General features: G+C 35.7%; 1 protein-coding gene across 7 annotated transcripts in view; it reads right to left on the bottom strand.

Annotated features, from left to right (window-relative positions):
• The window catches only part of RB1CC1 (RB1 inducible coiled-coil 1), a 91,867-nt gene that overhangs the window by 17,345 nt on the left and 46,917 nt on the right, over positions 1-27,605 (bottom strand). For all 7 annotated transcript variants that reach the window (XM_054497596.2, XM_054497594.2, XM_054497597.2 and 4 more), the window contains 10 exons: positions 21,326-21,510; positions 20,882-21,068; positions 20,713-20,794; positions 20,387-20,448; positions 18,633-18,736; positions 17,756-17,882; positions 15,766-17,666; positions 5,487-5,652; positions 2,520-2,628; positions 2,166-2,406 (listed from right to left, as the gene is read on the bottom strand). In XM_054497596.2, the coding sequence (XP_054353571.1) occupies positions 2,166-2,406; positions 2,520-2,628; positions 5,487-5,652; positions 15,766-17,666; positions 17,756-17,882; positions 18,633-18,736; positions 20,387-20,448; positions 20,713-20,794; positions 20,882-21,068; positions 21,326-21,510 (3,164 nt within the window). The remainder of the gene's footprint in view (positions 1-2,165; positions 2,407-2,519; positions 2,629-5,486; positions 5,653-15,765; positions 17,667-17,755; positions 17,883-18,632; positions 18,737-20,386; positions 20,449-20,712; positions 20,795-20,881; positions 21,069-21,325; positions 21,511-27,605) is intronic.

Consider the following 27,605-nt stretch of genomic DNA (forward strand, 5'->3'; position numbering starts at 1 on the left):
TTTATCTCATGGAGGCAGAGGGCAGAATAGTGGTTATCAGAGGCTGGGGAGAGTACAGAGGAGAGGAGATGAGAAGAGGTTGGTCAACGGGTACAAAGCTACAGCCAGATAGGAGGAATAAGTTTTGGTGCTCAATAATGTACTGCAGTATCTCAAAATAGCTAGAAAAGAGCATTTTGAATGTTCTCACCATAAAGAAATGATAAACGTTTGAGGTGATGGGTTAATTACTCTGATTTGAATGTACACATGTAACTACATCACACTGTAAACCATAAATATGTATAATTCATGTGTCAATCAAAAAAGCCTTACATTCCTAAAGCTTTTTAAAGCCCTTTGCTTTGAATTTCTTTTATATTTTTTCCTTCTATATCTTTCTGAATCATTATAGTAAACTTTCTATACCATTTGGCTCTAGGTACCTCTCCTATATGTAGAAAGAAGTTGGATTATTTTTTTGAGAGGTTTTCATAAGGTGGTTCACTTTTTTCACACATGTCCGGACATATTTATGTCATTCATGTTTGCTAAATAACCATGTTTTCTTGATTTGTTTTTTTGATTTGCTTAACCATGTTTTCTTGATTTGCTTTTTTGAATTACTTTTTTTGTTCTATTTTATTTTTAATATACATTCTTAAGCCTTATACCTTTCAAAGTCTAAAGGTAACCAGTTTCTATTATTTTCCTTTCAACCAGACAGAAACCTAAATAATTTTATTTTTCAAAAACAAACAAACAAATAAAAAACTCCCCTACCGAAGTTTCTCTAAGGTCAGGCAGATAATGGGCTTATATGAAGATGCAATTAACTGCTTTCCTCTGAGTGGGTAGGGGTGGGGTACGAAGGACCCTGCAGTTACTGGTGTCTTACTGTGTACCAGACCTTCTCACGGGTGCTCATTAAATTTAATGCCTGGCCGGGCACGGTGACTCACGCCTGTAATCCCAGCACTTTGGGAGGCTGAGGCGAGTGGATCACCTGAGGTCAGGAGTTCGAGACCAGCCTGCCCAACATGGTGAAACCCCGTCTCTACTAAAAATACAAAAATTAGCCAGGCGTGGTGGCAGGCGCCTGTAATCCCGGCTATTTGGGAGGCTGAGGCAGGAGAATCGCTTGAACCCGGGAGGCTGGGGTTGCAGTGAGCCGAGATTGTGCCATCGCACTCCACCCTGGGGGACAAGAGTGGGACTTCATCTCAAAAAAAAAAAAAAAAAGTTAAAATAAAATAAAATAAAATTTTAATGCCCAAAGCAACCCTGCTGGTGTATCATAACTGTTATCTTGTTATCATAACTGTTATCTTGATGGAAAAATAAGGGAAGATGACTTGCTCAAGTTCCCAAGCAGGTGCCAGACTCAGGACTTGAACCTGGATCTGTTTGAACGAGGGGACCATGTTGATTCTATGATATCTTTTGGTAATCACTTGTTCGAATTACTTCATCTCACATGGGGGTGTGGTGTTCACTGACCCACTGGGCATAATTCTTTGTGTGGCATAATGATCTGGACTTTCTGCCCTTGGAATCTCAGTTCCCATATCTGAAATCCCAGAGGTGCAACTAGAAATGCAAACTCTACTTGCAAGGTCCTTTGGAGAGGAGCACTTTCTCCTCCCAATTCTGTCTCTCCCATAGATATAATTGTAAGCACAATTTTAGTGGTCTTTCACTATATTCAATGGAGAACTGGTAAGATAGTTCTAAATTCCAGTAAGCTCTGCCAGGATTTCAATGTAATGCAGTAAACATTTGCTATATATGAATAAACAAATAATAATAATAATAAAAACCCTTCCCTGCCTTTCCTCACCAAAATGAATATATTCATTACTACAATAACCTCTTTATAGGTAATGGACCCCAAAATGTCAACATTCCTTGTAAATAAGAATGGCTCAACACTACTGCCATGAACCTTATCTTGGCAGTATGGGATAATTCTGGTGCACATAGTTCGTATAGTATGAGAGTACCCCAAAATAATTCATTCAGTAATGTTTTCTCACATTTACAGTTTAAAGAATTAAAAGAGCACAACTTTCAGATATATGGGCTGTGGACAACCAGTAATGCTAAAAATATTTCCTCTCTTCAGAGCTTTATAACTTATGGAATTGCACTAGCCTTAAATAACAGTTGAAAACAGCCATACTTACTGTACAGACATCATGCTTGTCTCCATTGCTGAATCCACTCTTCCTTCATCTGCTGTTTCCACAGCGGATCTATCTGATTCACCTGGGAGTTCAGGTGCACAAGCTCCATAAAGTTCTGGGGCTGTAGCTACATACGGTGAAGGAACAAAACTGCTACTACGCAACTTACTGACTTCTTCTTCAAGCTTTTTCTTTTCCTCAAGCAAACGAGCTCGATCTTCAGAAAGTGACTCTATCAAATCTAAAAGACACCCAAATTGAAAAAAAGTATCATGTAATTAAAAAAAAACATTTTGCATGAATGTATCTTTTTCACTTTAAAAAATTTAAAGAATAGTACAAAACAGTACAAACCTTTATCCCGTTCTTGTTGCTGCATTGTACTTTTCAACTTATCACTAAGATCGTTTATTATGTTTTCTTTTCTCATTTTCTCTCTTGTTAAAACAGTGTTAAAATTGGTCTGGAACAAGAGAATAATTATTTAAATTTATCTACATGTACTTAGCAGCTAGGACTTAGAAAATAAACTTGCAAATATTCTTTTCTGTGGCACATTTGTACATGGAGATGATGGGGTATGATTCGTGAAATGTTTTAAAAATGAAAATGCAACATACTGTGGCAAAGGTTCTACTTTCTTGGTTCCAATTTAAGTCTCTTGAAAGCAAATCCTATTTTCTTATTATTGTCTATTTATTTACTGTCAGAGATTTTGAAATTTTGAAGAATTAGAAGAATCAATAACTTAGAGTGCTGTTAGACACTTACTTTTTTCCTAGAGTAATCATCCTGCCTCTGAAACCTTCCTTGTCTTTAGCATTTGATCACCACCCTAACATTTTAGATATGACTCTATGTTCCTTATTTCTCTTATTTGGATATCTGCAATGGTCACTGGAATGCTGATTTATATTGGTTAGACTTGTTATTCCCCCACTTTTATAAACTCTGCTATGAAGCTCACATATCCAACTGCCTGCATGGATCTCATGAGACAATCTGGCAATTTTAACTGCAGTTTCTTTAATATAAGATGACTGAATTTGCATAAAAATTTTGCTTAGGCCGGACTTGGTGGCTCATGCCTGTAATCTCAGCACTTTGGGAGACCGAGGTGGGAGGACTGCTTGAGCCCAGGAGTTTGAGACCAGCCTGAGCAACACAAGATCGAGTCTCTACAAAAAATTATCTGGGTGTGGTGGCACATGCCTGTAGTCCCAGCCATTCGGGAGGCTAAGGTGGGAGGACTGCCTGAGCCCAGGAGTTCCAGGTTATAGCGTGCCATGATTGCACCACTGAATTCCAGCCTGAATGACAGAGTGAGACCCTGTCTCTAAGAGGCAAAAAAAAAAAAATTTTACTTACAAGATTTCTGAGCTTCTTGAAATGTAAAAGCAATAGATGAATGATGAAATGATCTAAATTGACTCTTCTCATCTGCCCAGCATTTCTAATTCCAAAATTTTAAGAGCTCTATGGTCCTTGGATCAATGAATAATGCTAACAATGCTGGCAATAGGGAGATTTAGGAAAAGTAATACAGCATTTTTAATAAAACTTTAATAAATTCATTAAATATTTAATTAAATACAATTTCTGGCCACAAAGCATATAGGAAGATCTCTCAAAAAGAAACATTTAAGATACGGCTTTGTATTAAGCCATCTCTATGTATTTTATTTATATATAGAAAATAAACACTTATAAAAACATATAAACCATTACGTTTATTTACACGATCTTTGCCATTTCTGTAATTTGAAATGAATTTTTAGGAAGATCATCACAATTTGTAATTGGCAAATGAAAAAAGGGGGCTAGTTAAGAACCAATTAGTTCCAACTCAGAACTCACCTATACAGAGCTAAATACACATCATGGAAAATTGGAAGGTACCTTAGAAGTCATTTCTCCCACTCTTATTTTATAAATATTAAAAGAGGCATCAAAACATGAAGAACTAAATTAGATAGCTGTCAATACTACACTTTTGGTTTCAGTTAATTCATTCTTTACTTAATTTTAGAAATTGTACATGTGCTTATAAAAGAACACACAAAGAGACAATGCAATGCAGAGAGATAAAGAGATCAATACGCAGAATGAATCATAGAGAAGAATCTATAAATCCAGATTCTTAAAGAGAGGTTACTAATGACCTCCTCATTGTTAATTCTTACTTAAAACTTGGCTATTCCTCCTCCCTGAACACTTAACTTTCCTTGGCTTCCCTTAAGCCACACACTTTTTTTTCTGGTTGTGCTTTTCTCATTCCCTTTTCCCAGGCTCTTCTTTCTTTCCCTAGGCCTTAAAAATCTAAAATTGTTATGAGGTTTGAACTATACTTTATTTTCTTTCTGTTCTCCGATCTACATTTTTTCAAATTCTACAAAGACACTAATTAATCATAACATTTTAGGAAAAGGAAAAATACCACATAATATTACATGTGTACAACAACCATAATATGCAGTTTCAGAAATGTATCCCTCAAAATGTATACTCCAAACTGCAATATTATCCCTGGCCTGAATTCTAGCAGTAGCTACCAAATTGCTCTTCCAGCTGACTGCTTTGCAGTTCTCCAATCTTTCTTCATGTTCCAGTGGGTGATCTTCATTAAGCATAAATCTAATTATGCCATTGTAATTAGTTGCTGTCCAGTACTTTAGGTAAAGTACAAGCTCTCCAACAAGGCATCTGGTTTTTGATCTAACCCCAACATGCTTCACAAGCACTACCACTTACTATTGACCAACAACAGTAAGTACATTAACAAAATTCAATAATATTCCATCTTAATCTACCACCAGCCTATCAGAAGGATAAGAATTACAGAAAGGGTAAGATATTTATGTTGATCTGATTGTAACTTAGGATAACAAAGTTTAGAGAATTTGAAGCTTACAGAAAAAATAAAATCATTTTTTAAATTAAAAAAATCATTTCATAGAAAACTAATCTTAGTTCTAAAGAGGTTAAATGATCTACCCAAGATCACATAGGTAGTGAAGAAACCAGGAACAAAACTCACATTCCCTCGTTTCTAATCTAAGACTACCTCATTTTGAAGCACCTGGTATTGTCATGTGACATATTACCATGAAAAATATTATTTTCCAGATGAATAAAAAAACTAATAAAACATTCTTAAAAATACATGCTTTTGTCATGAGGAAATTTATTAACAGGATCAATGCAAGGAAAATCACATCTAAGATATAAGAAACCCTCAGCTGCATAAAGAAATTGTATTTGTTAATTTATGTCTACCTTCTTTAGTTCTCAAATAAATGAAATGGGAAAAGAGATACAGACCTGCTGTTCCGCAATCAAAGATGTTCGAACATTTTGCATTTCTTCATTCTTTCTTTTTTCTTGCTCTTCAAGTTGTTCTAGAAACTTAGCTTTTTCTTCCTGAAGCTTTTCTTGAAGTTCAGCAACTAAGCTTGAAGAATCTTCTCTGGTAGAGTCAATGGCAGGACTTTCAAATTAAATATAGCATTAAATTAAAAAAAAAATTACAGACATACAAATATACCAAATATCATATTTAGGAAATTTATCTTCCTTAAGCTCAATAATGCAGCACGAAAGATATTTGTGTGAACCCTCTCTTTGAATCTAAAAAGTAAAGGGAAATAAGTAAAAGTTTAATACAGATTAGATGCTGACACTAACAAGGTTTACTGATTTTTATCAGTATAGCAGATAAATTCAAGATAATTTGCTTATATCAACATACATAAAAATCAAGAGGCTGCTCTGCCCATGGAGTAGCCATTCTTTTATTCTTTGGCTGAGATCTGTGGCTCACACCTGTAATCCTAGCACGTTGGGAGGCCCAGGCGGGAGGATCACTTGAGTCCAAGAGTTTGAGATCAGCCTGGGCAAACAAAGTGAGACCCCGTCTCTTAAAAAAACAAACGAACAAAAACAAAAAACAATAGCCGAGCACAGTGATGCATGCCGAGGTAGGAGAACTGCTTGAGCCCAGAAGTTCAAATCCTGCCTGGGCAACATAAGGAAAAAGTATTTTCTGGTAAGGGACTATACACATAGGAGATAGGTAAACTCAACTTCAAATGTCAGTTTTGCTATTCCTATACATGAAATTTACACAGTGACTTAGGAAAAAAGAAACACCTAAAGATTGCATATGTTGAAATGCTTTAATTTCCATAAAATAGACTTTGGTTCATTTTTGCTAACAAGTAGGTAACACGAAGATAAAACTGAAAAGCGTTTACACAAACAAATCTACATATTCCTGAACTCATACTCATTTTCTTCAAGACTTGCTAACCTCTTAGGGGTTGCTGACAAAGTGCTAGAGATGAGAATAGGACAATGTAAGAAGAAAGGAACAAACACTGGTTAATGATTATTTTAACTTCTAATTAATAACTCATTAACTTCTAATTATAATTTCTATGTATTAATCTTATCTACTTTCAACATCCTTAGCATTAAAAAAAGGTTTCTCCAAGAAGCAGATGAAAAATCCCATCAGTATTAAAACATGCTAAGCCTCAAAAAGTTGCTGTTATTAAAAACCACTTTACCAGGTCAATTTTTAGGCTTAAATGTCCCTCTATTTGTTTTTAAATGATATTTTAATGTTTTTGAAATCAGGGTGTGTTCTGCAATTAATATGGGCATGTATTTAAAATGCTCACTCTACATGTATCTTATGTAATTTCCTAATCTAATTATATGACAGGAATACACTATTTATACCAATAATCATACAAAAAAAATTGGAATCCTTTTATTCATGCTTCCAAATTTACTGATAAAAATCTAATAACTTAAACTTGCTGCTCAGATAACCTTTCCTCCAAAGGGATAGCTTTATACAGCCAAATGCAGAATATGCAGTTTGAAACACAATGTCTCTATCAAAGTCTGAGACTCCTTACTTAGTTCCCAGAAAGGCTGGAATAGGAATCCCCTATTTCACAATATAGTTAACTAAAGGACAGGATATATATTCCATAATATAATTAATTAAGGTGAAGGACTTAAAGTTTCTCCTTTGGGGCTAAAGAAGAGGGGGATGTGCAAGTTTAAACTACTCCATGGCTGGAAAACTGACATACTACATAAATCAAAGTCTTACTAAGGAACAAAAAGACACTTACAAAAAGAGACTCAGACTACTAACAATGAAGTGCTTGGGATAAAAATAGGTATAGGCAGGGTTTACAAATAATCCTGCTTGGCCACTTTCTTCCTTGAAGAAATCTCTACAGTTCTAAGATAAGATGAAACTTTTAGGAATAAAAAATAAGGCCAGGTTTTCAGGAGGAAATCAAGAGAGCACTGAGGTTGGAGAAGTGAAGGACAGATAGTGAACAGTAAAGGTTATGAATTTTATTGCAAGTACCATATAAAGTCATTGAAAGGTTTGGTCTAGAGAATGATATCGTGTGAATCTAGGCTTTGAAAAGACTATTGTGAGAAAGGATATTAGTAAGAAATGGGGCACAGTAAAGAAGCCTGAAGGAGAGCTTTCAACATGATAAAAGATCCTAGAATTGTATTAGAAAAAGTGTGGTTCAAATTGTGCAAGTGAGGGAGGGGAGACCATGCACAGGCAGTACTTCTAATTTCTAGGTGTCCTGCATGTTTGGATTGCCTGGGGTATTCCATTTCAGGGTCAGTGCTATGCTGAGATAATACAGGGACAAGAGGACACAGTTCCAGGTACACAAACAGATATAGACACCACTGACACTCTCTGTAAAACACCGTATCATCCCCCAAACCAGAATGAGAACAGCAGATGATTAGCATAGGGTATCTCATTTACTGACTCAAAGTAAAAGCAAAGATTGGACAGGTTATGACACGAAAAATAATCATTATCCTGTACTGAAGACAGGTTTCTTGTGGCTGTATTAATCTGGCCAAAAGTACATACTATGCCATATTGTTTGAAGCTCCCATTAGAAAATGTTCCAAGTGACTATCCGCCACACAACTTTTATTTTACATTACCCTAGGATCTGAAATGGCCCTGCTATCAGGGGAATTAACCCTAGCAACTAAAATAGGTTTTGTGTTTTAACTAGCATCACTGCCTAGCTTTCTATGGGGAGCAAGAAGCTGTGTAGAGGGGAGAGAGGTCATGAAGAAAAGGTTACAGTGTATCACAGTTTAGTTAGAAAAATATAGTAGTCCCCTTTTACCCACAGGGAATATGTTCCAAGACCCCCAGTGGATGCCTGAAACTGCAGATAGTAACAAACCCTGTATTTTTTCCACTATATGCACTGTGGTCCTAACTTTTGCAGTTTGAGGTGTGATGGCAAAAAGAGAATGAATTGTCTCCTCCTGCACAGTTTCACAGATAGGTTGGGTCTTACTGTAGATCTTTGCAATCTCAGCATTTAATTTTTTTTTTCTTACTAAATCAAGAACTTTCATCTTTTCACTTAAATGAAGCACTTCAAGGATTCTTTTTGGCATATCCAAATTGTCAACAACATTACTCTTGTGCTTTGGAGCCATTAAATAAAGGTTACTTGAACACAAGGACTGCGATACTGATAACCCAGATGGCTAACAAGTGACTAATGTGTGGAGAGTGCCCACAGTGTGGATACACTGGACAAATCATGCTACTCAAAAGTGTCCAATTTAAAACTCAGGCATTGTTTATTTCATTTAATACTTTCGAACCATGGGGTAAGTGAAATCATAAGAGCGAAATCACATAAAATGAAACTAGAGAAGAGGAAATGACTGTATTTAATCTAACAACACTACCACAGAAACCTAAGAAATTCATCAATAAAGGTTGTCCACCTAAAAGAAACTTGCATAATCCTGTCTTTGTATACCTGAATACTTTAAAGAGGCCTGGACATTGAAACTCAAGGAAGCAGATACATTTGTTATCAGCTGGGAACTTTAATATCATGAAAACTTGAAAAAAAGCATCTCTAAAGGCTGACAGTTTTTCCTACCATTAAAATGTCAGTTCTAGCAAAGAACTGTATTATATCCAAATATTTCTAGCAACTAGAAAATTTACATTGAACATAAACTAGGTTGTCTTGATGCTTGAACTCTTAACACTGACTAAATTAAAATGGGGCCTAGTAAACAATTAGTTCACTGTTTTTTCAAAAAAATCTCTTCTATCACTTGAACCCTGGAGGCAGAGGTGGCAGTGAGCCGAGATAGTGCCACTGCACTCCAGCCTGGGCAACAGAGTGAGAGTCCGTCTCAAAAAAAAAAAATTTCTCTTTTGAAATTAGAATTACAAAATTAAAATGCTCCCACCCATACTCACGCAGATCCACATCACTACTTCCTGGGAGCAAGGCCATCAATCATGTAGTAGGTAGATTTCCTGACCCACGCAAACCACATACACACGTTCCACTCTTATTTCTTTGTACAAAGGTACAGGAGAAGGCTTTCTCCTATATTTTCAAAACTAAACATTTCAAAACTAATATAAACTATTAATAATTCCAAATTAAACAGAAGATATTCTGATCTTGCATTTCCTTAATCACAAGTGGACCGAACAGTATCTACATGTTGGCCATTTGTATTTCTTCTTTGATCTCTTCATATCCTGTCCATTTTTCTAACAGATTGTGTGCCTTTTTCTTATTGACTTACTGTGGGAGCTACAGACATAGCTAATATACATATCTTAGAAATGTTTCTCCTTGGCAGCTGGCCTCTCAATGTTGCTTCTGGCATATGTAGAACCAAACGGTGAAAGGGAAATGTGCCGGACTGTGTGTCCTCACATAAGCATCTTTCTTCTTCAAAGGTTTCCTCTGCATGACAGAGAAGCCAGGGATATTATCCAGAATTCCCTCCTCAGTAGGTTCTGTGTTTGAGATTGCCAATGGAAGATACCCACACCTGACCCGGGATGCTGAAGAGAGAGACTCTGGAGGTGGTTGTAGCCAAACATGTGGGCAATGTGAGATTCATAAGAGATTTCCAAGTAAACCACCTGTTTGGGGGTCTTGGCAGACAACTGATGAAAGTCTTCAAAGAACCGTATCAGTTTCCTAAGCCACCAACTTTGGTGCTTCAGATGACTTTCTATTATAGATCTCTTGGCCTTCACCAGATTACTATCCAGTCTCCTGGTTCTCCCAACATTCATGTAAACTCTAAATCTAGTATTAATCCCTTTAATCCTGAAATATTTAAAAGTGGTTGTTTTATAAGCTCAATCCCGATACAAAAAAATGACTCTAGAGGAAAAAAAAATCCCATAAAACATGGAAATCTGAGATTAATTCTCTGATCTGAAAGCAGTAATGACCTCACTGCCAGTGCAAAATAGAACACTGGAAAACCAGGGCAGCACATGGCAGAACAGTAGACACTTGTAGTTGTTTGAAAAACCAGTGACTAAGGAGGGCAAGGCTTTGAGACATGTCCCAGCTGTGCCTCCAAATCCCACCAAACCTTCCTTCCTGGAAGCAACAGCCTTTTTCTACCTTGTCTGAGGAAATCAGTGTCCCTTCACTTGAGGTAGTCCTCTTCTCAATGAGATGATCCTTTTCAACAACCTCTCCCACCATTTAATTACTTCCATACTCATTGCTACACTCAAATTTCCAGATCTCTGGGGAGTTAAAAATCTAACAAAGAAGGAAATTGCAAAGCAATTACAGAATCTTTAATATATTTTGGCAGAAAAATGGAAAATACGTATGGGAATGGATCTAATGAGAGTTACAAGAGGAGGGACAATGTGGAGTGAGGCCAAAATTATTTATACGGGTGCAATGACCACAGATTCCAGATTCAATGTTGGCTATTAACACTTTTGCTAAGTTGACTGCCTGGAAAGTAGACTTAAGAATAACCAACATTAAATGAAAATGAGATGGCAAAATGAGATACTCTAGACCAAGGGCAGGTAAATCCAATTCGCTTTTTTTAATAATTAAAGTCTTATTGGAACACAGCCAAACTGTTCATTTATATAGTCTCACTGCTGTCTTGCTAAAATGGTACAGATGGGTAGTTTGGATAGAGGCCATTTGGCCCATAAAACTTAAAATATTTACTATCTGGGCCTTCATAAAAGTTTGCCAACCATTTCTTTAGGCTAATGATTCCCAAAGAGTGATCCATAGAAGCCTGGGGTTAACCAAACACATTCAGAGAACAAGTGAAGTCAGAACTGTTTTCATAGTAACACCAAGTGTTGTCTTTTTCACCTTGTTGATATTGGCACTGATGATCAAACTGCTGGCACCCGAACACAAATTAAAGACATTAGCACCAAACTTTACTTGTAGTCATTTTATCTTTCACCACAAAACACTCACAGTGGGGAGGAAAAAGGGGAGGCTGTTTTTTCTTAGAATATTCTTGATATAGTAAAAATTACTAGCTCTAAAACATGTTAACATTTGGAAGATCTGCATTAACTCAGTGAACTTGTTTTCCAAATGACCAACTCATGATGCTATAAAATCATGCATGAGTAAAAGAGTCAAGTACAAGAGATGTACCAATAAATGTTAAGATTATGAGAAAATCCACTGATAGCTTCATATTCCACAATGAAAACTAATGTTCAGAAATTACCACTAGCTGAATTTTGATTTAGTAACAAAGAATATCGACAATCATCTGAAAAGGCTATTTAAATATTCCTTTCTTTTTCCAACTGCATTCAGCGTAAGGTTGGATTTTTTTTTCATATACTTCAATCAAAACTTAAGAGATTTGCAAATACATAGAACAATGGTACTCTTCTAACTAGTTTTCATTTCAAAAAGTTTTTATTAAAAAATCTTATGTATGGCCAGGCATGGTGGCTCACGCCTGTAATCCCAGCACTTTGGGAGGCTGAGGTGGGCAGATCACAAGGTCAGGAGACCGAGACCATCCTGGCTAACACGGTGAAACCCCATCTCTACTAAAAATACAAAAAATTAGCTGGGCCTGGTGTCGTGCACCTGTAGTCCCAGCTACTCAGGAGGCTGAGGCAGGAAAACCACTTGAACCCGGGAGGTTGCAGTGAGCCGAGATTGCACCACTGCACTCCAGCCTGGGCATCAGAGCAAGACTCTGTCTCAAAAAAAAAAAAAAAAAAAAGTCTTACGTATGCCAACATGTAATGAGGTTATTTGAAAATGACTAAGTTTCAATTTCTTGGCATTAATTTTTAGTACAGAAATACTGACATAATCCCTATAAGCAAAATCAGTTTGGAGTCAATTTTTGAGAGCGTAAAAAGATACTGTGACAGAATTTAGAGAGCCACTGTTCTTGTTTTTCACATATTTAAAAGATGGTAAACACACACGCACACAGATTATATGAGTAAGTCTGTGTGTGACCTGCAAATGCTAAAATTTTTACTATCTGGACCTTTAAAAAAACAAGTTTGCTGGCCAGGTGTGGTGGCTCACGCCTGTAATCCCAGCACTTTGGGAGGCTGAGGCAGGTGGATCACCTGAGGTCAGGAGTTTGAGACCAGCCTGACCAACATGGAGAAACCCTGTCACTACTAAAAATACAAAATTAGCCAGGCGTGGTGGTACATGCCTATAATCCCAGCTACTCAGGAGGCTGAGGCAGGAGAATTGCTTGAACTTGGGAGGTGGCGGTTGCGGTGAAGAGAGATCACGCCACTGCACTCCAGCCTGGGTAACAAGAGCGAAACTCCATCTCAAAAAACAAACAAAAAACCAAGTTTGCTGACTCCTGATCTAAAAGGAAGGCATCCAAAGGGAAGTATACTGGAAGGGATTTATTACTTATACCCTCAGAGGGCCCAGAGAATATGTTCTTTACCAAGGCTTTGCAAAATACAAGCTTAAAAGACTCTGTAGTGGTGCTCTGCAGGAAACAGCAGAGGGAGATGAGAACACTGAAATTCAATGAATTTAATGGGAATGACAGGCTTGGCTTCTGGAGTGGCAGAGGCCAATTAGTGGCACTTCACCACCAGAAACATAATGTGGCTCTATCACAGGCAACAGAGCCAGAGCTGTAATTAGAAGGTTTTGACCCAGAGAAATCTGTCGTAGTGGTTGTCCGTAGGCCCTAATAGAATGAACCGGTTAAAGACCTACTAAAACTGTAAAAACAAGACAAAACAGAAAACTCTAAATCTAGTATTCAGAGGCTTAACTTACCAAGAGAATTCTAACCTTCACCCAAACACTGGCTCTGAGAAGACTGAAGTGACTGTGGTCCACTAGGAGGAGATTATTGGTGCTCATGTGATAGAGTTTGGGCCCAATGGTTCCCTCATCAAGACAGGAACAAGCTGAATAACCCTTATCGGAAATGCTTGGGAGCCCAAGTGTTCTGAATTTCAGATTCTGGAATATTTGTATTATATTTAACAGCTGAGTATCCCAAATGTGAAAATCCAAAATCCAAAATGATCCAATGAGCATTTCCCTTAAGCATCATGTCAGGGCTCAAAAAGTTTCAGATTTTGGAGCATGTTGGATTTGGGATACTCACCCTGTACATCCTTAGATCCAGAATCGTTACTGGAATAGACAGAAGAAACTGGCAGAATCCCCATGTTGCTTCCCTTACTCGTGGAACAAGGACTATTATGGTAGAAAAGGCCAAGTAAAATTCCTAAAACTCAATTCACATGACACAGGGGAGGGAGGTTTCTACCACGTTCTTATTTGACATAAGTATGTGTCCTGTCCAGAAGACATGGAGACAAACAATCGATTTTAATGAATTTCTTCAGGTGGTGTCTTCAATCCAACTGCTGTTTCCTATTTTAAGTGTCTTTATTTGGAAGCTCAATATGGGCAAAAGACATTTATCTGTCCGACTGCTGAGTTTTAAATGGAGTATAAAGTGCTGGACTGTCTAGTATTCATAGGCATTGCCCTTGCCCCTCTTTTATGATCTCATATGCACTGCAATACAGAGATCCAACATTTCCCAAAATTCCAGGTATAGCTTCCAGTTTGCCAACAAAAAGATCTGCAAGGTTTTGGAAGGCAGAAGAGCAACACAGGCTTATTCTCCAGAGGTGGTTGTAGCCAGATGCAGTTGCACAATAGCTTCCTGGCAAGTAACTGAGAACTATCCATTTTGTGATGCAGATTGAGTCAGACTGGTGCTTTGAAGAGATTCTTGAATCTTGTAGCAGCTTCCCAGTGAGCCATGGAGAACCATCAGCTTTGATGGGTGCTTCAGCCTCTGTTTTCCTTATTTCACTTTGAGCTTGAAAAGGGCTCTCTTGAACTAAACTTCAATCAGGCTCCTCTAGGCTTCGACCTTGACATCTATTCTTCTTGGGCCTACGCTGCCCAGCTGTAGCAAGAGTCTTGCTAACTCAGTTTAGAGAGTATCTCTCCATCAATATCTGAACAAATTATTGTCCCCACCCTTGGTATTTTATTGCCCTGGCCTGCCTTCAGTAAGAATCCTGTTAGATCAATTTAACCAAAATTCCCCTTATTCCTTACGTTTCCTCTTAGTAATTTTCCATCCACTGACCCCTACCCTCCTTGGCTATAAATCTCAACTTGTTCATGCTGTACTCAGAATGGTGCCTAGTTCTATAATGAGGTCTATTTTCCATACTGCAAGTGTCTGAATATAATCTGCTTTTACTGCTTTAAGTACTGTCCATCTCTGATTCTCTTTGACAAGCTCTCCTGGCCTTTGGCAGTGACTCTGTTAACCTTCTCTCATCCAGCTTTTAAACATACATGCAAACCCTAATTCCTCTATTAAACCCTCTAATCCCCCCAGAATACCTAAAGAGCTTCTACTTTCAAGCCAAAAGGGGAGGTTTAACAGTATACCAATATATGAGTATTATATAGCAGACAATCACAAGAGACTGTATAAAAGTGATAAGGCAAGACACAGGTTGAAATATATATGTATTCACTTGGAGAATTCATGATAGAATGAATTGACATATTAACTATGTTCTAGAAACTGTTTATTGGGTCACAAAACCCCCTTCAAAGATTAAAAGTAAAAATACTAAAAACCATCTTCTGTGATCAAAAGGCAATATCAGACAGTAACAATAATAAAAATGTAAAAACACCACCAATCCACAATCACGGTATCAAACCTGCAATTTAAAAACATCTTTCAAACACAGAGGAAATAACTGAAACCGTATTAAGAAAATAACAATAAGGAACACTCGACATGTTCCGATCTATGATTTAGCCTTTAGTAAACAATATACAGAAGAAAATTTTAGTCTTTAATATATATACTAAATTTAAAGAGAATATAATTTTCTACTGAAGAGTTTAGAAAAAAAGGCAGATAAATCAAGAGAGAAACTTATGAATTAAAAAAGGAAAATCAAAGAGCTCTTTAAAACATTTCAAACTTTCAACAAAACATTTCTCTGAAAATCCAAACTGCTGATTCATTTTTTAAAAGCCACTCATGGATTTAGTCTGTTATTTCTGTTTGCAAGAAACATTGACTAAAAAGTAAAAGTTTTTACTTCATGAAAATACCCTAGTTGTCACATTTACCCAAAGTAAATGAGTAAATCAAGGTACTATGATTACACACACTTACACACATGAATCACTGATATTTTAATTTTATAATTACAGACTAAACTTCTTACCTTTTTGCTATTTGATTCTCAAGATGTTTAACTTTTTCTAATAACTCTTTCTCAACAACTTCTCTCTCCAATTTAAATTCTTTTAGGGCAGTCTGAATAGCTTCATCTTTTTCACAATTAAGCTTCTGAATTAACTGTTCTCTGTCTTGCTCCTGGCTGCTGACCAATTTTTGTTTGTCTTTCTCAAGGTTCTGGATAATAGCTTCATATTTCTCTTCTTGTTGGGTAATTTTTTCATCTTTTTGTTTTTCAAGAGCACTCAATTCTGAATCCAATTTACTCTGCAGTTCAATTATTTGTTCTTTTAGGTTTTTTTCTATTTCAAATGCTTGGTGATGCAAAGATGTTACTTTCTTTAATTCAGCTTTAAGTATATTAGATTCTTCTTCATGTCTACTAATTAACTCGGAAATACACTGATCTTTTTCAATTGTCATTAAAGTTCTTAGCTCTGCTAAGCCCACCTGATAATTTTCATTATTATCCTGAATCTTTTGGTTGAGTTTACTAATTTCTGTTCTCAAATTTTCTGTCTCTTGTTCAAGAAGAGATTTCAAGGTCTCCTTCTGCTGGGCTCTGCTTTCTTCCAGCAAAATTTTTATTTCATCAGTTTCTGCTTCCTTCAATGCAAGTTCAACCTCTAACTTGCATCTCATGTCTGACAAATCAGAAACCTTGAGTTTTAATTCATGTAACTGTTTTTCTTTTTCTTGGATAATTGCAGCATGAGATTCTTGTATTTGATTAATTATTTGTTGGTTTTCCTTTTTTAATTCCTCTAAAGAAACTCTGTGGTCTGTCATAACCTTCTCAAACTCTTGTATGTGCCTAACCTGAAGTGTGTCCTCTAATTCCTTTAGATGACTTTGCTCCAAGGACTGAAGTTCTGCCCTCAATAACTGTAACTTCTCATCATTTTCAACATGGAGCTTTTTTAAGTCTTCTAACACTATTTCTCGTGACTGCTTCAGTTCTTTAATTTCACAATTTTGAGAGTGCATTATATTTTCCATCTCTAACAACTTCTGATCCTTTTCATTCTGCAGGCAGATTACAGCTTCTTTTTCATGTTTAACCAAAGCAAATTCATTATCTTTATTTTGTAAAACCTCCTCAAGGCATACTAACTCTCCCTTCAATTTTTTAATTTTGTTTTCATTCTCTTCAGTTTCCTTTATTAGTCCGTCAAGTTTACCTTCATATTCATTTTTTAAAGACAGTAGTTCTTTTTGATGTTTTTCTTTTAGTGTTATTTCCAGAGAACATTTTGCTTTTTCAATAATGTTTCTTATTTCTACTGCTGTACATTTTAATGAATTTGAGAAGTCACACTGTTCTTTTTGTACAAATGTTCTAAAGTGGCAAAGGTCTTCCTTAATGGTTTGTATACTGAAGTGAGAGTCTTGGGCAACAACTCTACATCTTTCCAACTGGACATTCAGAGAAGTATGATCTCCAAAATCCTCTTTACCACACACATTTGTATCCTGCATTCGTCTACTGTCTATCGCATTGATAACTGATGAATAAAGTGATTCCACCATCATTTCTGGGCTTTGAGGATCACTTATAGGATTAGGAGATGACAAATTTTCTTCTATTACAAACTCATTCACAGCAGACATAAAATCTGACTCAGGACTTTCTGCTAATGAATCCAAGTCTAAAGAAACTTGGTGAATAGTCTGTTCTATGTTTGGATGGGGAATAGTTTCAAAATCAAACGTATGTGCATCAATGCTATCTGGAGATAATTCTTCTAAGGGACAAACTGCAGGACATAAGGGATCCTGAACAGTCAGTGGTGGAGGAGTTCTCGGTGAGGTAGTAGTTGTAATTCCTGCTGTACTTTCCATCCTTGGTGAAGAAGCAGACTGTGGGGATGTCTGACTCACAGATGCCTGGAAAACAGAAAGAAAGGCTTAAAGAGCTGCAGCAACACAAACATTTTACACTAATGAAGAAAACTGTTTGAAAGAATTGAATTTGCCTTTTGTTCACTCAGTAGATCTGTAATGGTCTGTGACATTTCATCCAAACTTTGTGCTGCTTTTACCAAATTATGTAGAGCAAGTACATGCTGGTGTAGAGGTTCAAAGTCACAAAGTAAGGGAACCCTGAAACAGAATGCAATGCAATTAGACTTCTGATTTTTTAATGAACTAGTAGATAACTGCTACCAAATATTTTGTCAAAAATAACAAGAGCCTTATCATTCCTTTTTAAATTAATACCAGAAGTATTTTAAGAAGTTTGTGTCATAATCAGTAAAGTAAAAACTTAGGGCTGGGTGTGGTGGATCACACCTGTAATCCAAGCACTTTGGGAGGCCTAGGCGGGTGGATCACGAGGTCAGGAGTTCGAGACCAGCCTGGCCAACATGGTGAAACCAAGTCTCTACTAAAAATACAAAAATTAGCAGGGCGTGGTGGTGGGCTCCTGTAATCCCAGCTACTCAGGAGGCTGAGGCAGGAGAACTGCTGGAACATGGGAGGTGAAGGTTGCAGTGAGCCAATATCATGCCATTGCACTCCAGCCTGGGCGAGAGAGCGAGACTCCGTCTCAAGAAAAAAAAAAAAAAAAAAATATATATATATATAAAAAGTCAGAAATTTCCCAACAGCACGCAAAAAGTAACTACTATAAAAAATAATTACATGTAAGGCATATCTTCCTTTACTTTACCTTCATTTTCGATCATTTTTTATTCCCCAGAAATTTCTCAAAGCAATCACAGGAAAGCCAGTCTATCTTAAATATTTCTTATATTGGCACCTCTTAAGATTACTGGTACTACCTGGCACAACTCCAGAATAATAAAAACATTTTAAGGTTATAAATTAATTTAACATACTAATAACATTTACCTGAGGAATGGCTGAACTTCCGAAGGACAAAATGATTGCAGAAACTGTAAATCTTTTAATGAAATATCTGGAAGTTCACAGTCAAACTTTCGAGGCTTCTGAGTCTGTACCAAAAAATAAATTACTTAAAAAAATTTTTTTCAACCGAAAACATAGATGGCAAATTTATATGATTTCTTACTATAATTAAATTTACTATACCAAACAAAGTGCTTTAAATGATTAAGAAACAAAAAAAGACCATTCAATAAAGATATGGCATATTATCTGAGCCTTTAGTAAACTGGGACATGAACTGCTAGTGATCAAGGGATGCACTTGTTCCTCCCCTTCTCTGCTTTTAGCATCATTTTATGGGAATTACAGTATTCCTATCCTGTATGTGTATGTATGCATATATACATATGGTAAATACATATGTGTGTGTGTGTATATATATATATGTGTGTGTGTGTATATATATATATATATATATATATATTTACCATGTTAAAGCCACTAATATATTAAAATACACACATGTATTTTTTTTTCCATGTAACACTTTCTTATTTGCTATTGCCTTGACTTTTCCATTACATTTTCCAGAAGACAAAGTTTTGGTCAATTTTAGCTTCTGTAAAAAATATTGACTGATAAATCCTACCAATTCATTATTTATAAAATTGCCAAGAGTTGCATTAAAAAAAACTTCAATTGTTTTAAATCATTACTCAAGCAGATGTGGAGATGCCAAGATGCTCTTCATAAAAAAGAGTTCTCGGATAAGTATGGGAATCGCTATGTCACCAATTCTTATGTATTAAAAAAACGCATACATTTAAAACACTGAGAAATCCTGCAGTACAGAAACATGTTTAACAGCTAAGCACAGCTGGGCGTGGTGGCTCACGCCTGTAACCTGAACAATTTGGGAGGCCAAGGTGGGTAGAACACTTGGGGCCAGGAGTTTGAGACCAGCTGGCCAACATGGTGAAACCCCATCTCTACTAAAATACAAAAACTTAGCCGGATGTGGTGGCAGGCACCTCTAGTCCCAGCTACTTGGGAGGCTGAGGCACAAGAATAGCTTGAACCCGGGAGGCAGAGGTTGCAGTGAGATGAGATTGTGCCACTGCACTCCAGCCTGGACAACAGAGCAAGACTCTGTCTCCAAAACGACAACAACACAGCTAAGCAGTACATCTGATGGGGGTAAAAGCCCCCATATTGCTTTGATCATGGAAACGTTTCTTCTCATGTAATAAAATTAATGACCCCAGATAATAATGGTTTACAAATATACCAAACTAACGTTTAATTTCAGTGAAGTCTAACCGAGGCTTTATTATTCTGATTTGTCAAAATATAAAGGGGGGTGGTGTGAAAAGAAATATAGAAGGGCAAGGAAGAGGTGGAGGCTGTAAAGGAGGAGGGAGGGAGAAGAGCGGTGGAAGAAAGAAGAGGGAAGGGTAGAAAGAAAAAAAGGAAGAGACAAGAAAACAAAAAAACCAAGTGAATCTATTTCTACCAATCCTAAGAGTGCAGTATAAGGTATCTTCCTGTGTTATGAAGATTCTTTATAAAAAATTATGAATACAAATATCAATCTTTAAGCTTTATGCTAACTGGCTTTTAAAGCCAAAAACACTTTTATTTTTATTTTTTTTTTAAACCACAACAATTTCTGCAAGTTTCTGATAAATGTCTCTACTTCTGGAAAAAAGGTTTTAAAACATACGGAATTTAGTCATGGTTAGAAAATAAATACATACACAAAAGGAAGGGGGCCAGGAGTCCAGTCCCCTAAACAGACGATTTCTTAAAAAAGACTTCCCTGTATAAAGAAATTAACAATATGGTTATTTGAGAGCTTTATTTAAGGCAAAAAATTATCTCTGGTTTTTGAAAAAGTAAATTAAAAGTTGACAGTACTTCAAGTTTAAAATTTAACAATGGATTCAATTCTATACACTTTAAAAGGAATATTTCCTAGATATCAATGGTAATTAACAGCATATACATGAAGTATGCTACAGAAAATCCAAGCTTATAAAAACTTTTATCCTTTACAAAAGTAATTAAATTAATGAACACTTACTAAATAATTTCCCAAAGGATTCCCTTTTTGATTTTTCTGCTTCATATAATCTCTTTCCATCTTTGACTAAAGCACCAGCCCACTAGAAGAGGAAAGCTTATGTTAAACATAAACATACACCAATTCGTTAAAGTTCAGATACAGTTAAAATAGAACTCAACTTGCATACCTCCCTGTAGTGTTTTATGAACATTTTTCTTCTTACAACCTCAACAACAGCTAAGCAGTACATCTGAGGAACTGTACTAAGAGCTTCAACAATTTTGACTCTTTCTAACAGCTCTATTACGAGGCGGAGCAAAGCTTGTAACTTCTCTCCATCTTGATCGGCATGAAGCATTACAAAGCAACACCATCTAGAAAATAAAATCCATTATTTTCAACATTCACAAAACTGATACTAACTTAGTTACTTACTTAGTAAGTTTACTAACTTACTTAGTTAAGCCAAAGAAATCAAGATATATAAGCTCTACAAAAATAGTCTAATTCCAAAGTTCATCAATAAGGTATTTCAATAAAATGGTAGGGAAAAATCACTCCATCATTTGGGAGAAATAAATATAAATACCAATTCTAAACATCTTAAAACAGATATAAATGAATCACTTACTTCAGTCTGACATGTAGGTTATTTGCTAGTTCTTGTTTGGCAGTGGTACATTTCTGCTTAATATCTAACAGTTTTCTATGATTTTGCAACATAATCATCAACTGATTTGCGTGACTCAGGCATAAATCAGGTAATACGGATGCATCCTTTAAGTTTTCAGCTCTCTTCTGATTAGCTAAAAATCCCTTTGAGAAAAAAAATGTTTCAAAGGACATTAATTTTGTTTCATGAAAGGTATGGACATTCAGTTAAGTGGAAAATCTTTATGTTAAACACAACCCGTTTTGTGCCTTCTAACAATATTTTTAAATCCTCTATTTTTCTTGAATGTAGTAGACGCATAAATGACACAAGACCTAGAATTTTTAAGAATCCTATGCTCATCTTTAATTTTTCAAACTAGAAGAAAATAAAGGCTGGAAAGATAAAGCCACTTAGCCAAGGACATACTTAATAGTCGATGAGAACCAGAAGCTATGTGTCTAGAATCCTATAACACTATCAGTCAGTCACAGCACAAACTAAACAAGGTCACTGAAAAACAATGAGGGATTTAATCCAGCAAACATTACACAATAGTATATTAGACACTTTTCCAAACATAAAAATAATAAAATGTCCTTAAAATATTTATTGAAAAGTCACTGCCCTCTCCAGTTATCTCTGGACTATAGTTTGTTCCACTGATCTGTGCTCCCATCGCTAGGACAATGACTGAATTGTGTGATTTTGCACATAGTTTATGCTTTATTATTTGGTAGAAAAACATTTTTTCTGTTTTTCTTAGCTGTCCTTACTCATTTGCTTTTGTAGGTGAACGGCGTATCTGTCAAGTAGGGATTGTTTAAGTTACTAATTAATTTAGATAGATCTGCCATAATCTTCCTTCATTTATCTCTCAAGTATATTTATATTATACTTACGTATTATTATACGTAATATTATACGTATTATACGTCTAATATAATAATACATAATATATACGTATTATTATACGTATATAATACGCATATATTATACGTATATTATAATACGTATATTATACGTGGTCCAAAGATAACTTAACAAGGTTATTACTACATACTTTATTGCTACCACAAAGTTTTTTCCTGTGCTATATACTAAGCGGCTTATGTGTAATAATGTTGTAGGTTTTGTACATCCATCTGATTGCTGTATTGATACTGTAAATAAATCATTATCCTTCTAGGAACTTAACTTTATGACCAGCTAAAGGTCAAGTGTGTCTTCCAATTTTCTGATAGTTCTCTGTTTCATGTTTTCCTAAATATCACGACATTTAGATTTGAATGATGTATACTGAAGTCAAACTGGTTCAATATCTGAAAGGAAGACAATTTTCATAGTAACTGTATGCCTTTTTTTTCCCTTTCAATATACTCTTTGGTTAACTGCAACTATAATTTTTCTATAATGTAATCTATTAAAAAACAATTTGCTACTTTTATCTCCTTTCGCAAAGTCTGGTTTTCAATTACTTCTTATTGAATCCATGAAAAATATAGAATCAATCCCAAATCTAAATTCTAGACCATTAGTAAAGGATTTCCTGACACCAAAAGCATGTAAGTACTGTATTGCTAAAAGAAGGAAAAAATAGTTTTTCGATAAATTGAATTTCATATTTTCCAACCATACTCAATATAATTCAGACTAAATAGAAAAAATCTTCATAAATCATCTAGTACTAATTTATTACTAATATTTTTACATGCAAATAAGGTTTGACAGCTACATGAGCTACATGATAGCACTATAGTACTCACAATCCTGTTCCAGATGCATTCATCCAAATTTGGTTCAGGAAGAAAACTCCCTGATATTTCCTAATTTTGCTGATAACCCTCAAGGATACGAATGGCTAGAGAATGAATATTCAGTGCTCCAGTGTTACACAGCTTCATAGGTCTGGTGAGTGAGGTTTTTTTTGCCAAAACCATGTAGAAGGGTCTACAACAATCCTCATAAATGTTGTGGTTTTAAGAAATTACCCCTTCAAAGGCATTTGAAATGGTCTCTCTCTTATGAGATGTTCAGCCAATAAATAATAAATCCCTTTCCACAATTTCTTTTCCCTTTTAATTGGGAGTGGTTTTAAGTTTTAATTGCTATGTAGCTAGAATGTATTATACTACGTTGTAAATGTGTTAGCAAGATGTAAAATCAACTCCTAAAACTGGATAATCTGAATTTATCTACTTTTCACCACATTCTAAAGGAAGTACTGACAAACTATCTGCAACAGGGAAATACCATTAGCAGCAACAAAAGTAACTGATGAGACATCTGTAAATAAAAATTCCAGACCAGCCAGAGACTAGATAGAATTGTAACATTTCTCAAATTCAAAAAAAACACAAATCCAAATTCTCATTTTATTAAGTATTGATGTGTTCCTACTATGTATGTATCAGGAATGTGTGGTAAGGCCTTGTAGATAGAGCAATGGAAGATAGACTAGTGTCCTGCCTCCTTGGAGCTTATATTCTGGGAAGAGACTGTATTAAAAAGCATGTAATTAATAATTACAACTGTGGTACAGGATAAGTACAGCATACTAAGAGAAAATGAACCTGATGATGTGACCAAGACTTCAAGATCAGAAAAGTTTGGCTGAGGAAGTGATGCTTCTGCTAAAACCCTGACTCTGTACATCCCTTGGCAGCCAAATACATGACAACATAGGTGTGAAAAGTTAGTTGTCTCACTCACCATATACCTCCTAGCTTCAACTGGGTATCCCTTTTCTCTCATGAGCTCACTGAAAATAATCTTATTAAACTGAATCCTCTCACATTCAGATTCACTCAGGCACACTCAATTGAAAACTGTCTACCTTGGGGTCTACATTTCTGTCTTACAATTTTGCTCCCAATATACAACCAGAAAATGTAGATGACTTCTTATGAATACTTAGGAGTACCGAAAATATCCATTGGAGAACTTAAATAATTAAATATTTAATTGCCTCGAAATGTTTAAAACAACTATACCACTCAGGTATCAAAGAAAGTAAAGATATTTTCTAAAAGTAACAATATTACCTATAGTATTCATTTGGTGTTCTTTATATTCCATGAGCTACCATAGTTTAAAACAATAGCAAAATACTACAAATAAATTAGGGGGAATGAAGATGTTGAAACAGGATGCTCTATGAGCATAAGACAACAAAAACTAATTTTGTAATTTCTATAGGAACAGCATAAGAAATTTTCACTGAATTTTACTTCAGTTTGGATTCAGGGAGGTTAAATGGTCAGATTTAGAAAGCAAACAAGAAAAGCTCAAATCGCAAATAATGCATTCTTCCATTTTGAGAAAACAGTATTATCACCCCAACCATACTCCCAGAAAAAGACTTTTCCTTGTATGACAAAACTCCCTTTGCTGAAACCAAGTAGACTTGAGGGCAACATCAGCAATAAATATCTTTTAATATTACTAACAAATATGAAACCATCCAATGTACCTGCCTGATTGACTGTTCAAGTGATATAAAGCAGGAGGACTAATAGCAATATTTTAAAATACTGAGAGATTAAGGGGAGCAAAGAAAAAGTAGAGAGAGAAAAATCGAGTGTCTAAGGTAAGAGAATTGAAAGCCCTGGTTTATTCAATCTGAGAAACAGTTATAAAGAAATCTAGACGATTTTATAGAATGACAGGTTCATAAAATTTAATATGAATAAATATAGGAATGAATTTGACTACATCAAAATTTAAAGCTTCTGTTTTTCGATCCATATAAATTATCCAGAGACAATATCTGTATGATCTATAATAGACAAAGAACTATCTAGACAATATATGATAAATTCTAACAAAAACATGAAAAAGAAAATGTGGTGAATGACAATTCAGAGTAAATACATGGCAAACACTGATAACAGAGAAATTACTCTTCTTACTTACTGAAGTGTTGACTGATTTTGCTTCTATGGCAGGCATTAGAACATTATTAATTAATATTTAAAATGAACAACACACCTTAATCCAACAATCCCATTATTGGAGATTGTGCCTAAAGAAATACTAGAACATGCATGTAAAAATGGGTGTACTGAGATACTCAATGAATATTTCTAATATGGAAAAACTGAAACAAACTAATCACCAAAAGAAGTATGGTTAAATAAATTTTGTTTGATTCATTCTATGGAAGTTAAAAAACAACTACACTGCAGAAGAAGCAAAAGATCAGGAATGCAGAGTTCTGTCTCTAGTAATGGTAGCCTGTAATGTCAACAAGCTCCCTGTGGCTCTAGGAAGGCAGTGAAGAAGCCAGGCATAGTGAAAGGGCTAGGATCCAGGAGAAGAACGAAACTGAGAGAGAGAAATTAGGTGACTAGGAATGCTTTGCTCTGAAGAATTCTGCTGATTCTTGAAGAGGAGTCCAAAATTAAAAATAAGTAGTCAGCAGTCCTGACTTCCCTGAAGAGCTAGAAAATTAAAAGTTGAAGACCAGAGCAAGCCAAGGGAAGGTACAATGGAACAGAGTTTGTTTGCGTTCAGATCCTTAAAACCTATATCCTATGATTAAGGGTAAACTAAAAGTAGAATGGCCATCCCAAGAACTAGAATACCAATGTCCAATCATCCAAATCTCTGAAACTGAACTAAAGTAATTTACGATGGTAACTGCCCAAAGTACATACCAAAAGCAAACATAAATTCTCTGCAGAATAAAACGTTATCCTAGGCCTCATAATATTTCTTTGATTTTTCTTATTAAAAAAAAAATCAGGTACATGAAAAGGCAAGACCATAAGAGTGAGAATTATAAGAAACACCACCAAATATATGGCTGGGCGCCATGGCTCACACCTGTAATCCCAGCACTTTTGGAGGCCGAGGCAGGCCTGAGGTCAGGAATTTGAGACCAGCTTGACCAACATGGAAAAACCCTGTCTCCACTAAAAATACAAAATTAACCAGGCGTGGTGGTGCATGCCTGTAATCCCAGCTATTTTGGAGACTGAGGCAAGAGAATCGCTTGCACCCAGGAGGCAGACGTTGCAGTGAGACAAGATAGCGCCACTGCACTCCAGTCTGGGCTACAAGAGCGAAACTTCGTCTCAAAAAAAAAAAAAAGAAAAAAAGAAAGAAACACCACCAAATATAAACAGACACACAGGAACAGGCAATACAATGAACAGATAAAGACTTTTAAACTGCTAGCTGCTTAATGTGATCAAAGAGATGATGAACGGCTAAGACTAAATATTTGGGTAGAGAATATGAAACTATAGACAAAAGAACCAAACTGAAATTGTAGAGCTGAAAAATGAACAAAAATAAGAAATGAGCAAATGGTTAGCTACAGTTAGCCACTAAAAAAGAGAAAAAGTTAAAATGTAGGTTAAAGGTAAATATCTAGAATGAAGCACAGATAGATAAAAAGACAGAAAATACAGGAAACAAGTGTAAATGAAACGGATATGGTGAAAGGTCTAACACGTCTAACTGGAATCACTGAAAGAGAAGGAAAAGCAAGTGAGAGAAAAGCAAGAACTGAAGAGAAACTGACTCAGATTTTTCCCAAATGGTGTAAGTCATTAAGCCACAGATTCAAGATGCACTACAAGCCCAAAGTAGGATAAATACAAAGAATGCCACATCTTGGCACCTCATACTAAAATTGCTAAAAACCAAACAGAAGGCAAAGAAAAGACCAAAAGTAAAATGCTAACAACCTAGAATTTTAAATGAACTAGGTAAAAATATCCTCCAGAAATCAAGGTGATTTAAAGAGATTTTCAAACAACAAAATTGAACTTATCACTAAAAGGAAATACTAAAGGACATTCTAATTTATATCAGCCTTAACTATAACATCAAGGAAGAATGTTTTGCCTTTAAAAAAAGGAAAAGTTAATATGGGGGATGTAATTATTTATATGTTCCAAGGAAAGAACACAATTAGAGGAAAAATACTGGCAAGGAAAATTAAACTAGAAAAACAGCTGTCAGAATCTGATTATGACATTCAACTACTCAGCTATGGGTGGTTTTGCCACAATGCTAGCCATGGTGGGTGAAGGACAGGCAATCATGAATTTAAGAGAGGCACTGGTTTGCTTAGAAACGTCCACATTTACCCCTCTTACTTAGCCATTCCATCACCTTCCTTTGGTTTAAAATCCACTTTTTCAACAGTTCTAGGATTATGGCATCAATCAGATCTAAAACCTAGGTATTACTGTTAGAAGTATTAGTAAATTCTTCAAGATTTCGTATTCTCCTTCTATTCTTAAAA

The sequence above is a fragment of the Pongo pygmaeus genome, chromosome 7 (assembly GCF_028885625.2).
Source record: "Pongo pygmaeus isolate AG05252 chromosome 7, NHGRI_mPonPyg2-v2.0_pri, whole genome shotgun sequence".
Classification (NCBI taxonomy): Eukaryota; Metazoa; Chordata; class Mammalia; order Primates; family Hominidae; genus Pongo; species Pongo pygmaeus.